At 36.1% G+C, this 15671-nt stretch overlaps 1 protein-coding gene across 2 annotated transcripts in view; it reads left to right on the forward strand.

Annotated features, from left to right (window-relative positions):
- Positions 1 to 15671, forward strand: part of LOC121420396 (monocarboxylate transporter 3-like) — a 35420-nt gene extending 19749 nt beyond the window's left edge. For both annotated transcript variants that reach the window (XM_041615007.1, XM_041615008.1), the window contains exons 2-6: positions 5502 to 5707; positions 6319 to 6486; positions 8871 to 9011; positions 10402 to 11493; positions 14064 to 15671. In XM_041615007.1, coding sequence (XP_041470941.1) covers positions 5502 to 5707; positions 6319 to 6486; positions 8871 to 9011; positions 10402 to 11493; positions 14064 to 14209 — 1753 coding nt within the window. In that variant the 3' untranslated portion in view covers positions 14210 to 15671. The remainder of the gene's footprint in view (positions 1 to 5501; positions 5708 to 6318; positions 6487 to 8870; positions 9012 to 10401; positions 11494 to 14063) is intronic.

A 15671-nucleotide genomic window follows, 5' to 3' on the forward strand; every position in this document is an offset into this window, starting at 1 on the left:
GATTTGTATTTTTTCCATCATTCTCAAGTTATTGGCTAAATACACTCATCAATACATTTTCAAATTTAACACTTGCTTTTTTAATTGCAAATTGTCAGAGTCCAAAACAGGAAGATATATCAAAATACACATTAGTTCCTTCCAAATCTGAAAACTTTACAAAAATTGTCTTTATGATTTTAGCAAATAACGTCTTTGAACTAGTGGGTAAAAAAGAGTAGAATTCTTACTACAAATAGACAGAAAAACATGTGCTGTAGTGTATCTTTAACCTCAAGCTAAAACTTATCATGTATTATTTCTTTCTTGAATAACATTAACAAAATTTAACAGTTGGATATTCTGGAATAAAATGATGATACATCCACTATAGAACTGCATGAACCAGGTATGTGAGTGATGACAAATAAAGACCTGACAATTTTATAGAGAGTTGGAGGATTAAATTGAATGAGTTCTCAAACTTTCATACAGAAAGGGGGGATATCAAGCTTAAAATAAAAAGCAAAAATAACTAAAATCAGCGTCAGAATTCTCACACCCCTGATAAACCGATAAAACATTACCTCTTGGAAGGGTGGGGTGTCTGTATTAACACATTTGGCTTTTGAAAATGAATTCAAAAAACCTAGCTGATTTTCACCCTAACATCCTTATTAGTAATATATCATGCAACTATCGAGTTTCACAATACATGTCAGTCTAAATTGTATAACTGTTATTATTAGAGAGTATAAAGTATTAACACAATACATTTAAGCACAATACAGCTAGTAACATTCTATTTTTTTAATGTAGAAATACATGTATGCAACATTTCTGTTTAGGATAGCACCAAGAAAAATAAAAACATGCCAAACAAATGAAAAAAGGGTAATTCTTTTGCATCCATATGTGGACGATTTGTATAAGCAATTTACACATGTAAGTATAGCAGATGATGACTATTCTGAAATTTATATTTGACTGTATATGTATAAAATATATTTAAAGGACTTCATAATTGTATCACTATAAAAGCACAAAGTAGTTGAAGCTGTACAGTTTCATTATATAATACACTGCTCTAAAGCTGAAACCAGATTTGAAAGTCCTATCAAAATTAAAACTAAACTTATTTCGAAGTCAAAATCACAAGAAAATTAATATTGGTATCAGTTACCCAGCTAGAAAATAAAGAAAAAGTTACATGAGAGCCCTGATCCCGGAAAGGCCATGAGGCAGAGCCAACTCCTTCACATTTTTCACAAGTGTAGACAGAGTTTTATCATCAGAATTGCAGTCTAGAGTTCTCAGAAGATGTTTTTAGTTTGGTTACTTCAACAGTTCAAAACCAGGGCACACTATTAAAATCCAGTCACTACCGATTCAACTGTCATGTCACCAAATCAGATCACATCTGCCATGTCTGCGGTGTTCAGGGAATTATCAATGACCCATCTGACAAGCGTGTCGCCCCCTGGATCCAACCTATGTATGTAAAATGAAATAATATACAAATCATCTGTTTGTTTTCAAAGTTTTTTTTGTCAATCCAATATCAAGTTTGTAGGATAGATAGCAGACTCAATATTTTAAATTGTCCTTACCAAACCAAAACCTGCCCAGTCAGTATGGTACTAAAATATATTTTATACACCCTATTTACCACTGATAATTACAGCAAATATTTCAATTAGATGTTTCCAATTTATAAGAAAGTTTTAGCTGAAAATATGATCACATGTCAAATTTTCAATGCTCTAGGGCAGTACACCAAGCATTTGTCATAATGGGAATAATGTTCTTTTACAACTTAGAAATACATGTATATCTGCTAAATTGTAACATATTTCAAATTTGATATTTCCTGGTTATAACTTTGAGTCAACATAGTTTTATAACTTCATTGTTTACTAGATTTGCAATTGAAATTAATTTTGGTAGTGAGTGAAAACCAATGGATTGCTTATACTGACAGGATGTCATGTGAGGCACACTATGAAAATTCTCACCTGGAATTGTATCTGACCATCAGCATTGTTAAATAGCAAGTGTACTTATATAGCGCTTTTCATGAAATCATACCAAAGCGCTTTACAATGTAGAACATGCAAAATAGACAGATTAGAAATCATTAAATTAAGAGAGAGAGAAGAAGAAAAAAAAATGAAAAAAAAAATATCACTGTTTACCAGTTTTGAACAGGATTAATTACGTGTGATATCCTACTTGATAACCTCATCCCAACATCTTTTTAGGCTTAGACATTACAACGCTTTTGAACAATGGCTGGTCTAGTCCCTTCTTAAAGGCCTGGTCACACCGCCCGAGCGTTGTTGGAGCGGTCGAGGAGCGGAGAGAAAAAAATCATCACCGCTCGCTACCGTTCACCATTTTCGATTTTTTTTTTTTCGATTTTTGTTTTCCCCAATTTTGAGAGCGAAATTCGACCCTCTTTCCCTACCGCTCCACGACCGCTCCAACAACACTCGGGCGATGTGAATACCTCTATGGTGTGACCAGGCCTTTGACAAACAAGTAGCTTTGATATGTTCAGCATGCTTAATGATCTGTTACAAATAAATAACGAGACTATTTCTGAATGGATCGGGTATAATCTTTGTTGAAGTTCTTTCTGCAAGAAATCAAAGAACAAAAGAGAACACATAAAAATTGTGCAGCGTTGGTCACCAAAAAGCCACATCTTCAAGTATTAAATCTAGAAAAGTAAAGTCTAAAAACTGTCACAATATAATAAGGAAAAATACACATATCTATCTAAATATATATCTTGCCTTTCAGCTATCTATTCATGTCCGAAAAATGAACTTACCAGCAAAATACACTATATACACAAATTTGTTATGTTAACATATTTTGGTGGTGTGCGATGGTAGATTATATTTGTCTGTGCATTGTTAATCTCACAAAACGAAATGAGTTAATTTATAATATATAGACCTCCATGTGATAACAAATTTATATTCTCAATTGATTATGAATGACTTTTATCAAACCAATGGCTATTTCATTTGCGATTGTAAACGGTCTATTTCATTTTACAATCAAGACTTGCTGGCGTTTTAAATCTTATTCCATTTTGTTATTGCTAATTTCTTTTCATTTAGTTTACGAATTTGTTTACTAAATTGTGCATCTATTTATTCATTTCATACTTTGTTGTCCATTCATTTATTCATCTATTCATTAACAGATTAATTTATATATGTATATATATATATATATATATATATATATATATATATATATATATATATATATATATATATACATACATATATACATATATGTCTTAATATATTGATTTCAATTACTTGTCCAATTTAGCGCAGTTAAATAAACGCGTGAAAACAGTGTGAAACATTGTTTCAGAGTTGTTTCGGCCTGTGTATTCATGATCAGACTAATCGTTTCCATTGGGTAAAAAATGCACAACATACGTTATTCCTGCTAGTCTCGACCCCTCAGAAGAACAGCCGTTAGGCTGAAGAGGGCTATCCAGCCCATGTGTTGAAAAATGAATAAATGAAAAAAAAGTCTTACATGAATATCAGTGGATTTACATTCTTGATTATATTACCTTACTTCTACCAACAAGGCATATTATTATGTGGTAAACCCAAAAATATGAAACAATATGGTCATAAACAAATTGGTGATTAGACGAAATGATAGTAGAACCAAATGGGTTTTAGACGAAATGTTGATGGGCGGAGTGCATTATACCATATACTAAATGAGGGTAGACCATTGTGATGAGTAGACGAATTGGCAATTTACCTTCACCTCCATTCGTTGACCCTATATTTTGCTTGTTTACCAAGTTCAAGGTAAGAAGAATGAGGTAGAACCGCTATCATGCGTGTCACCTAAAGGAACAGTTTTTATTTACAAAACAATACACCTCCCTTCCAGTATGGTTCCATGTTTCGAATATTCGTCATTCCATGATCATAAATCAAAACGAACAAAAGGAGTTCACTGTACGCCTATGCACCGATGAACACCACAAATGATCGTTGCTGGTGATATGAATCGATGGTATTTGTTATATTATTGTGGTTTGTGTGAGTACATATGGCATCAAAGTGGACAAAGTTCACGCGTGGATTCGGCCGATAATAAAAGAAACAACAACAGCGGATCGAGAGGAAAAGCTGAGCGAACCCTTGGTAAGGTCGATGCATGTAGGCAGGGATTGCCTTGCTAGAATGAGTGTTGATTTTGAATACCGACAACTATTATTCCCTTTCAGTTTTTTAACCTCCAAATTAAAATATTAAAGATAAATTCCAGTATTGGTAACGATCTCAAAATGACTTTTTGCAGAATCTAATATAATGACCACCCAAGTGTCTGTTTGTATGAATAAAAAATATGTGCCAAAGGATTCTGGAAGAAATTGTGTAATTGCTGAGAAATAAGCAAAATAAGCGTGGATTCGGTCACTTCCGGTCTTTATTCCAGCAATAATAATGCACTGTCCCACGTGTGCCTATCTGTGTTGGTGATCTTCAGTGTGAACATTTTTCAGCGTAGATTTCAAGATTTCACAAAGTTCAGTTTATGTAACTGTACCAGATCTAGATCCTCGATGATATACTGACAATTAAGCCTGGTTTTACAGACTTTCTCATGAAATCAGTGTTTACTGCACCTACTGGCATTTCTCTTTAATGTAATACATGCCTAGATATGAAGCAAATAGAGGATGGGGTATGTCCTGAGGAAGATATCTCACTTGTGTGCTGATCGGTTATATGGGTCTATTTAATAGTAATAATAATAAAAATAGTATGATAATAATAATTAAGGTATATTTACCCAGGGTAGCCACTTCAGTTCCGAAAACGGTTCTCCCAGCTGGCCCTGCTATCGTTACCCGGCTAAGCTAGATTACCTATTTGGTGCACACAGATTTTTGAGGAACAACTTTCTGCCAGTACCCATCATCATTGTATCATCAGTCATTGTTCTTCCTTTTCTTCGAAAAATATAAATAAAGTAACCATTTTATAATGTTAAGTTTATACACTGAAAGATAGATTCGGTATATTTTGAATCATTGCATTTCTGTATAATCGTAAAACTTGCAGAATCCGAAACAGTATAATATAAGAATAATAAAGAAAAACTACAGATTATTACAGCTCCAAATGCCTCAAAATAACGTAAATTATAAACTTAAAATGGTCTATAGAATCCAAAGAATTAAATAAAAGTTAAATAAGAACAACTGTGTCTGTATGTGTGCAATATAAATAAGTGTTATCGTGTGGGCAAGCTCTTTGAATCGGAGCCAATCTCCGGTCGCGAGCTTGCCGCGTTGCTGCTTTGCGATTTTTGTTTCCGCTTGCATGCAAATGATTGAGAAAAGAAGTATGATCCAATTTTCAATTTTCTTTGTGTGTGAAATCCTCCAATAATACCGCCAAATATATATATTTATGTCTATATATACGTTTTTTGACCTATTTTTTCCTTTCTTTTCTTCACAGAGGATTCACCAAATACTCAAAACTCCCGCCTTCCGATTCCTCACAAGATATTGTCCCCTACCATGAAGACGAGCCTGAACCAATCACAAACGGTCATTCCAAAACACAGGAAGTCAGTCCGCACGCGCAGAACGGGAGCAGAGTTCAAAGGTCGTCAGGGAAGGATCCGAGGTCATCCGAAAATAAACCTCCGGCAACCGATGGAGGTAGGAATTTGAAAAGATAATGCATATCGTAACTTTAGGGAACGAATAACATTGCTAATAATCCATAAGTTCCCTGAATTATAGCACACAAATAATGAGTGGAAGATTTCTAATTTTCGCATTGTTCAAACATGAATTTGACAACATTTTGTATTTTTTTCAAAATTATTTTATGAGGACATTTATCGCCACAGAGGCTATTATTGGCTGCATTTTGACAAAAACGGTTAAAATTGACCAAAGGCTAAAATTTCATTTCTGGTCTTTAAAGCATGTCCAAGTTTGGTTTAGATTTATACGTTAGTAGTTATCTGCTGGGAAAAACCCAACACTCACTCAGGCACCAATGCATCAGTCCCCTCTCTCTTTCTCTTTTCACCTTGTCCTACTAGCAGGACGTTCAGATCTAGTCTAGTCAAACTTTCCAATAGGAGTTAGGATACACGTCAACAGAATTGTAAAATGAATCATAATGGATTTTAATTATATTGGTTGTAAAATTTGCTCTGATTGCTCTTAAATTTGAAGTGTTAATGTAACAAATTGGGCTCAAACGTGGCCTGTGAACTTATCTAAAGACTTTTTTGTCTATTTTATTCTTCGTTGATTAGGTTATGGATGGTTCATCTTGTTGGCAGCTCACTGCACGCTCATCTTCAGAGAAGGTATTGCCAAGTGCCTTGGTGTTTTCCTGCCAACTTTTCGAACATACTTCGATGTATCGACGTCTCTGATTGGTTGGATTAGTTCTCTCTGCGTCACGTTTGCTGATTTTACAGGTACAAAAGAAAGGTGTCCTGTCAAATGTATAAGTGTCGAAGGCAGCCATCAAAAAGAGCCAAGAAGGGGGATTAAACGGGGGGGGGGGGACAAAATCAGATCATTCAAAGAGGGAGTCTAAGTTGATGTGGTTTAATTTTTTAAAACCCATATTATGCAATTGAAAAAAATAAGGTCGATTTTAGGTCGCCCCCTCCTATTACAAGCATTGCGACCCCCGGTATTAATTCACTCCTATTCCACGCTCCCTCCACTGGATATCGACGTCTCTGATTGGTTGGATTAGTTCTTTGTGCGTCACGTTTGCTGATTTTCCAGGTACAAAGAAAGGTGTCCTGTTAAACGTACACTGTAAAAAATGAAGTGATAATTTAGCACTTACAGCGCTTGTATTGGCTGCACTACGAGTGCTGATTTTCTAGTTTAAATTTGAACTAGAAAATCAGCACGTGTAGTGCAGTCACTATACAATCACTGTAAGTGCTAGATTAGCACTTCATTTTTTTACAATGTTTTACTGTGTATAGTGTCGAAGGCAGCCATCATAATCATAGTGGCAAGATAGGGGGATGAAACAGGGAAAGAAGACAGAATAACAAAATCAGATAATTAAAAGAGGGAGTATTGGTGTGGTTTAACTTTTCAAAACCCATAATTATGCAATTGAAAAAAATAAAGTAACTTTAAGGTTGCCCTCCCCCTACTATCCAAAGCATTGCCACTCCCGGAGATTGCATCACTTCTTTTCCACATTCCCTACATTGGCTACCCATTAAACACAAATCAGATTCCTCTTTTGCTTCTGGGTCCTCAATTCAAAAGCGACATTGCTCGAAGAAATCGTCAGAAATTCGTTTCCAATAAACTTTGAATATCTAGCTATCACATATTTTATGATACTCATTTTTATTCTCAGTTTTATTCAATTGTTCTTGTCATTAACTTAAAGGTCAAGTCCACCTCGAAAAATTTTTGATTTGAATCAATAGAGAAAAATCAGACAAGCACAATGCTGAAAATTTCATCAAAATCGGATATAAAGTAAGAAAGTTATGACATTTCAAATTTTCGCTTATTTTTTAACAAAATAGTTATATGAACGAGCCAGTTACAACTAAATGAGTGAGTCGATGATGTCACTCACTCACTATTTCTTTTGTTTCTTATTGTTTAAATTATACACTATTTCAATATTTACGAATTTGACGATTAGGACCTCCTTGCCTAAAGCACAAAATGTTGAAATAATGGAATTCCACGTGTTCAGGGGGGAATAAAACTCCATTTCACATGACAATGACGATAAAATAAAAATATTTCATATAATAAAATACAAAAAATAGTGAGTGAGTGATGTCATGAGTTCCTCATTTGCATACCGACCGAGATGTGCATTTCACTGATTTGTGAAATGAAGAGAAAGTTTAAAATGCCATAACTTTGTTATTTTACATGCGATTTTGATGAAATTTCCAGTGTTATGCCTGTTGAACGTTTCTCTTTTTATTTAAATCAAGTTTTTGTTGGGGTGGACTTGTCCTCCAAGAAAACTCAGTGTATTCTAATTCAGCATTAGATTTCCTCTGAGATTTACACCACTTGCACATGTTAGCCTTTGCTCTAAATAGCACACACAGACCACGAGGGTAAGCGGTGTAAATAAAAAAAATATTTCGCGTATTCACCTTTTAGTCTCAGCTTTATTCGCTAGAGTCGACACTGTTCTTGCCATAAGCCTAACGAACTCGGTGAATTCTAAATTCAGCATTATTTCCTTTAAGGTTTTTTCTTTTACGATTTACATCACTTGCACATGTTAGCCTTTACTCTAAAAAGCACACACAAACAACGTTGGTAAGCGCTGTAAGAATGTAGAAAAGGAACAAAATATGCATTTTCTCTTTACATTGCTACGAATGTTCAAGTTTATTTTTTTGATAAGATTTGGAAATTTCTACTTGTTATAGGGACCTTAGTTTTCTTAAAGGCTAAGTCCATGTTTTGTGTTTTTAACCGGTGACATGCGATAAACCGATTGTATACAAGGAGAAGCTCAGGAAAACGTAAATTACAGGCAGATAAAACGTGACAAACATATGCCTAGGTAGAAATAAAACAAACGCAGATGGGAATGTGTTTCATTGGCAGCCTTTTTACTAAAAATGCGCAGTTCCGTTTAAATGTAATTGCTTTGATTTTCATGATTTTCACTGCATAATTTTTTCCCGTAATGCAATATTTCTTGGATAAAAATTGAATTTTCCATGAAATTCCGTCAATTCTGCTTTCCTCGAAAAATTCCCTTAAAACTTTTTACTCATGCCGTTTGGGGACCATTAACTCATTGTTTTTTATATTTTATTTGGTATCATATTTCGTACAGGTTTGATTAGTGGTCCGTTATGCAGACGGTTTGGTTGTCGTCCCATCGCCATGGCTGGAGGATTCTTTGGTGGCACTGGCCTCATACTGGCAGCTGGTACAACTGAAGTCAGTCAGCTATCATTATGTCTATCACTGTCAGGTAAAGGCATTTTAGCACTCACTTCGTAGGCGCTTTCTATAACGCTGATTATTATATGTAAAAAAAAGGCCTTCGTAACAAAGCAGCCTTTGTAGAAAATCGGTAAATCAAAATTTATGTCATGGTAGTCATGGACTCTACAAATTGACATAGATTAAATTTTTCGTCCGGTGTGAATCTTAAGGTGATTTGCTGTTCGGGTCCACAACTTTTGGCAATGACTTCTTATCCGTCCATTGTGTTTTGATGGGCCTTTTCAAAATAATTATTATTGCAGAAAGCTTCTGCGAAGTGGATGCTAAAATGCTCAAACATATCTATCCACACAGATCATGGACCTACTAGAGTAGGTCCATGCACAGACATAGAGATCAGAAGTGATTACATGTTCGTCACCAAAAATTCCCTATGAGGGCATTTCAGCTTTTTGTAACCATATGTCGGCGGAGTATGATAAAAAAAACATCCACCTTATCGTCGCTATGCCCCAGTTCATGTCATATTTGATATATGGGTGTTTCCACCGTGCATGTACCAAAGTATAGTCGTAATGTTGTAATGCACTTTTAATGGCATTACACTTCTTACGTAGGAATATCAAAACTTGTTTATAACGAGTATGACGAAAAAAACATCAACCATACAGCCACCATGCGTCCCAATTCATGTCACATTTGATAGATGGATGTTTTTATCGTGTTCTACCGAAATGGAGTTATTAAAAAATGTTCAAATGCAAGTTTTGATGGCATCACATTTCGAAAATGAAAATTGCAAAACCTGTTTGTAAGGAGAGGGGTGTACTTGAGTTCACGCGCCTCTTTATAAATGGTGCTTTATTCTATCAGCGGTGTAGCTACAACTATCAAAGTCGTAGCTCTGACCAAATCTTGGAACCACAGCACCACGACAAAAGTCCGAGTCGCGCCCTCTGCGTAATGGCGTAAGAGAGTTTGTGCTCCTCGATGTAAAAGTAGGGAGGATTCAAGAATAATTAAAATGTATTGTCGATTCCCCGCATAACAAAGAACAAACATAACTAATGTTTGAACATAAGAGATATGCCATATTTGCTATTTGAGAATCGCTTAAAAATGTTAAGTGTGGGGTTTTTTCATACCAACTGCTACTTCATCAGGCACAAATTGTTATTTCTTTAATTATTGAAATCAACGTGTTTAAAGAACAACGGCTAGAAAAATGTACCCATGTGGGATATAAAGTGGGTAAAATAGTTAAGATAGTAACACAATTGTATAGAATGTCATATGACGGCAAATAAGACTTCGATTTATATTACTCGATTTTATGAAAAACAATACAAAATATATCATCGAGTCTGTAATACGATGTTCTTGAAATTATGCCACATTTTTTCGTTTGATCACAGGTATCGGGCTTGGACTTGCTTTAACACCAAGTCTAACTATGGTTGGACACTACTTTGAAAAGAGATACAGTCTCGCCAACGGTCTATCGTACGCAGGATCTGGAGTTGGAATCCTGGTACTAGCACCATTAGCACAGATCCTTATAGACACATATGGATGGCGAGGAGGTCTCTTCATTATGGGGGCGTTGTGCTTCCATGTCAGTGTGTGTGGCGCCCTCCTGCGTCCAATCAAAGTAACACGTTCCGATAGACGGCGTAAAGACAAGATGGAGTATAAATCGGTAGAGGTTGAATCGGACGACTGTGTTGACGAAAAAGAATATGTTTCGAAAGGAATAATGTGTGATCTTGGCCCAGAGGAGGATGATGAAGATGAAGATGATGATAGACCTATTCCGATGAACAATGGTTTTAAAGAAAACCAGTATCACTCTAACGAATCTTTTGAGCTAAAACATATAAAGCAAATCGAAACAGAAAACAAATATGAGGAAAGCGAGGCGTGTTTAGGCAATGGAGAAGAACGATCAGTAACTGATGTCGAAAAATGTGCAAATATAGAAAGTGACGATGACGACGACAACGAGCCTTCGGAGACAAGGGCCGAACGTTGCTACTCACTTCTTGGCCTATCTCTATTCAAGGACGTCTACTTTATCATTCTAATGATAGTGCAATTCTGCGGGCGATTTGTCTATATGGGTTGGCTTATATACCTCGTTCCCCACGCCCAGGAAAAGGGGATTGCTCCTCTCCAAGCCACCTTTATAGCATCTGTCGCCGGTGTCTCAAACATTGTCGCTCGGGCCGGTCACGGTTTGATAGTTGACTATAAACTACTTACTGCTGCTCAACTTCTTACTATAGCTTCCTTCATGTCAGCTTTGCCTATGTTGCTTGACCCTGCGTTGAATACATATGGTGTCCTCATCGCAGCCTCTCTAACCTATGGAGCTGCAAGCGGTGTGTTCTTCCCTATTGCCGTAGTTGTTATCAAACAGTCGATAGGTATGGAAAGGTTTCCTAATGCTCTTGGCTGGTCGTACGGATTCGCTGGGATCGGACGGATGTCGGCTGGATTCCTCACAGGTATATAAATATGAATATACATACTACTCCAATCACCAGGACCTCGTTAGACAAGGGTTCGAGATTAATCGCTTAATGAAATGACCAATCAAGACTTTCGTTGCATGCGCGTTTCGCTCAAAAGACCAATCAGAATAATTCTTTCAAAAATAGCTTTTAATATCTGTCCTTTGTGTTATGGGGCCCTGGAATACTGCAAAATATCTTTAAGAGATCTTAACAGGTAAATAAAAATTGGTATTCGCACCCACACTACTGCTTTCCTCTGAATGCTAAATCGTACAATGTAGGGGAAGGCGGGGTAAGTTGTGACAGTTTTTGCTTTTTGCATGTTAGAATTGATATGAATAATAATCTTGTCGAAATAAGTACCTTGCCTTGAAATTTAATTCTTCTGAAATATTTTCCACCTATATATAACTTTCTATCCCAACTCTGAAAGTCATCAAGACCTTTGAAAAAAACGATGTCAAATGGCTCAACTTGCCCCATATATGGGGTAAGTTTGAGCCACCTTCTGGGGTAAGTTGAGCCAAAAAACTATGTACAAAATGTATGAAGGGAGAACCAGCATGTCAATTTTTTGTTTAAAGTCTTTTCACTTGCTAATTCTCTATAAATACTACCATCCTTTAACAGGAAAAGAGCATTCATGTAAATTTGCTCCTTTCAGCCAGCATTTCAATCGATTTTTATGGTTTGTTTGATTTTTAAGATACATTACCATAGGAATTACCATGTCTCAACTTGCCCCATGCTGTTTGGCTCAACTTACCCCAGTCCGAACTTAGTGCAATAATTTTGTATCCAAACATTTATTATACATCCATCATATAAAAGACTATGACAAGAATGAAGATCCATACCTGGACTAATACATGTAATGTTGTTGTCATGTCTTTATTATATTTAAAGACGTGTGTGTTTATAAAGCACTTATCTATTTCACACTCTTTTTTACTTTTTTGGGTGAAACTCATATTTTTCCCTCTAAAAAACTACTTTTCGTTTCAAAGTTGAAAGCAATGTGGTGGGGTTAGGAGTTATGCTATGGGTCATCAATACATGACACCACCACAATGTCTGACTCATTCATTATTGGCCTGGGGCTGGTGGCTCAACTTGCCCCTATGCTCAACTTACCCCGCCTTCCCCTATACTTCTCACACAGTCACATGTATAAAACAATCATCTGGGTTACGAGAACAAAATTGTAACTTTGCCTTAGGGCTTTGCATATTTACTTTAAATAGGGATCGTCACAATTATATCTAATGTATATACACATCCACACTACACGTAATTCATTATCTTGGTTACGAAAAATGGCCCTACATATTTACTATACCCCTAAGTTACCCGGGGGTCTTTTCAGCCCACCCCCTCCCTCGCTCTCGACATTTTTCGCAATATTTCCAGTTCGCGATTTTTTTACCGCGCCGCTCGCCGAACCTTAAACTCTCGCGATACTTTTTAGACCACATTTGTGATGCGTTTGCGGAATGATGCATTATTTAAGTGCATGTCAGACCAAAATTGCTGAAAAACGTACTTATACGAAGACAATACAAAATTCATAAATGATTAATTATTATCACTTTTCTCGACAAATATTTCATTTGATGATATTTGTGACTGAAATAATGTCCCCGATGATTTTTTTGACAAAAAAAAATGAAAACAAGAAGATGACATAAAGAAATACTCTTGATGCCATAATGATGGAAGGTCATGGATATTTGCTTTTCCTAATAGTGATTTTATCATTTCCTGCTTCAGTGGACAGTTATAGAAGTGATATCATTGCACAATGCCATACTTGAATCGTGGGTTTTTGGTGATTCCATGGTTCATGAGATCCCAGGCTACAAGCATGAACTTACACTCCATGACATTTTTTAATGGATTTGTTTTCAATAGGTAAGCAATTCTTTCGTCAGCTACGACTAGGAAATTTTGCTGTTATGGAAATATGTCTATTTGTTTATTCTATTTACTTGGTTCTACTAATTAAAGACAAATTCCAGTAGTTGCAGTAAACACTGATTTCATGAGAAATTCTGTAAAACCAGGCTTAATTATCAAAATATAATCGAGGATCTAGATCTGGTACAGTTACATAAACTGAACTTTGTGAAATCTTGAAATCTGCGCTGAAAAACGTTCGCACTGAAGATCACCAACACAGATAGGCACACGTGGGACAGTGTATTATTATTGCTGGAATAAAGCCCTTACGGAAGTGACCGAATCCGTGCTTATTTTGCTGATATCTCAGCAATTACACAATTTCTCCCAGAATCATTTGGCACATATTTTTTATTCATACAAACAGACACTTGGGTGGTCATTATATTAGATTCTATAAAAAGTCATTTTGAGATCGTTACCAAAACTGGAATTTATCTTTAAGATCTGCACTTTTAGCACGGAAATGCAGTATACATGAGTTTCTATGCTAAAATTACTATTGATTTAAATGATTTGAATATGATTAAGAGTTGTTTTTTTTCCTCCAGGAAATTGAAATTTGATGACTTTTGATATCTCAACTTGTTTTCTAACTGCAGGTTGGCTGTTCGATCACTTTGGAAGTTATGACCAATCCTTCATCCTCCTTGGGATCATACAGACATTTGCATCAGCATTGCTCATCATCCTACTCTGCCTCAATAAGCGGAAGATGAAGAAGGAGAAGGAAGAAAATAAACCTTAAGATAATTTTATTCAACCTTGTAACCTATGTTTCTTCCCTATTGTTTGATGGGAGGCATATTACAACGTGGTTTATACCGAAGGCAGCCATTGACCATTATCTTCTTATCCTTTACTTTTTAACGTTTATGCATGTACAAATTGAGTAACTAATGAAAGGAGCAGTTTTTTATCCACTAGTATATTCCGTGACAGAAAGTTCGAACAGCATTACTTAAAATATGTTAATACTTTAAGGACATAGTTTTAGTGATATTTTTTTTTCAAATAGAAATGATCGTTTCCTCTCATCCAGATACGATATAACACTATGTTCCTTTGGGAATTGGGATGGCGTAAGAGCGCTAGGTTCTCATGAAGTGCAGATCATTTGCCCGCGCGCCCATCAACGCACGCGCCCACTTATTACACACTCTAGAAAGTAAAGTGCTAATTCAAAGGGGCTTGTATAGTGACTGCATTTCGGGGTGCTGAGTTAGTATAATTGCAAATTTGAACTAGAAAATGAACACTCCGAAGTGCACACAATCTACAAGCTCTTTATACGTGCAAAGTCGGCACTTCATTTTTAGAGTGCACTACAAACAAGTAACTTCGAAGTATTAAATAAAAGTATGGCATTTAATCTTCGGAAAAAAAATCTTAACTGCATAGCATGATATCACTTAATGCAATCAGTATGTGAATGGTACATTTTGTAAGGGAGTGCTGCAAATGTACTTAAAAATTTACCGTTTTCTTGAAGATGATTGCCCATTGTATGATGTATCTATTCCTTGAAAACTCTACTTGTGTGGACAGAAAGTTTCAACCAGTCACATACTCCGCGTGTGGGCCGGGCAGATGTGGAGATGCCTACTCCTGTCATTTTACGTACTTGATATAACTTGATTTGCACTATGATTTAGCTCAGTAAGAAATAGTAAACAAAATAAAAGAAGAGGAGAAAAGATAAAAAGGGGAGGTGGAAAGGAATAGTGAGCGAGTTAGTTCAGTGGGTAAAACGTCTGCATGTCGAACCAAAGGTCGTGGGTTCGAATCCACCCAGAGCCGGCGAATGAAGTCTGCGCTGTGTGTAAACTTGCCCCTCCCCTGTTGCATAAAGATATGGCTATGATGCAGAGGAAAACACTCCGTTCCTTTAATAGGAATGGAGGCCTCGTGAATAGGAGAGTCACCGCACTTTCTCGTTAAGAACCTGCTGCACTATTGGTATAAGAGTAGGAATAAACCTTGATGGAGTGGTCCAACTGGATACCCCCTCCCCATCAAGAGGAGAGTCCCTCGATCATAATGAAAATAATAACAGGGAAGAAATACGAATAAATGTCTTAACCCACATACTTCTATATTTTTCCTATCCTTCTAAATAATTTTTCAAATATTGACGTTAGCTGGTTCGTCTTTCCCCATCATTTCTTTCGTCACCACCGACCATTATTAATATATATGTATATATATAT

Source organism: Lytechinus variegatus, chromosome 8 (assembly GCF_018143015.1).
Source record: "Lytechinus variegatus isolate NC3 chromosome 8, Lvar_3.0, whole genome shotgun sequence".
NCBI lineage: Eukaryota > Metazoa > Echinodermata > Echinoidea > Temnopleuroida > Toxopneustidae > Lytechinus > Lytechinus variegatus.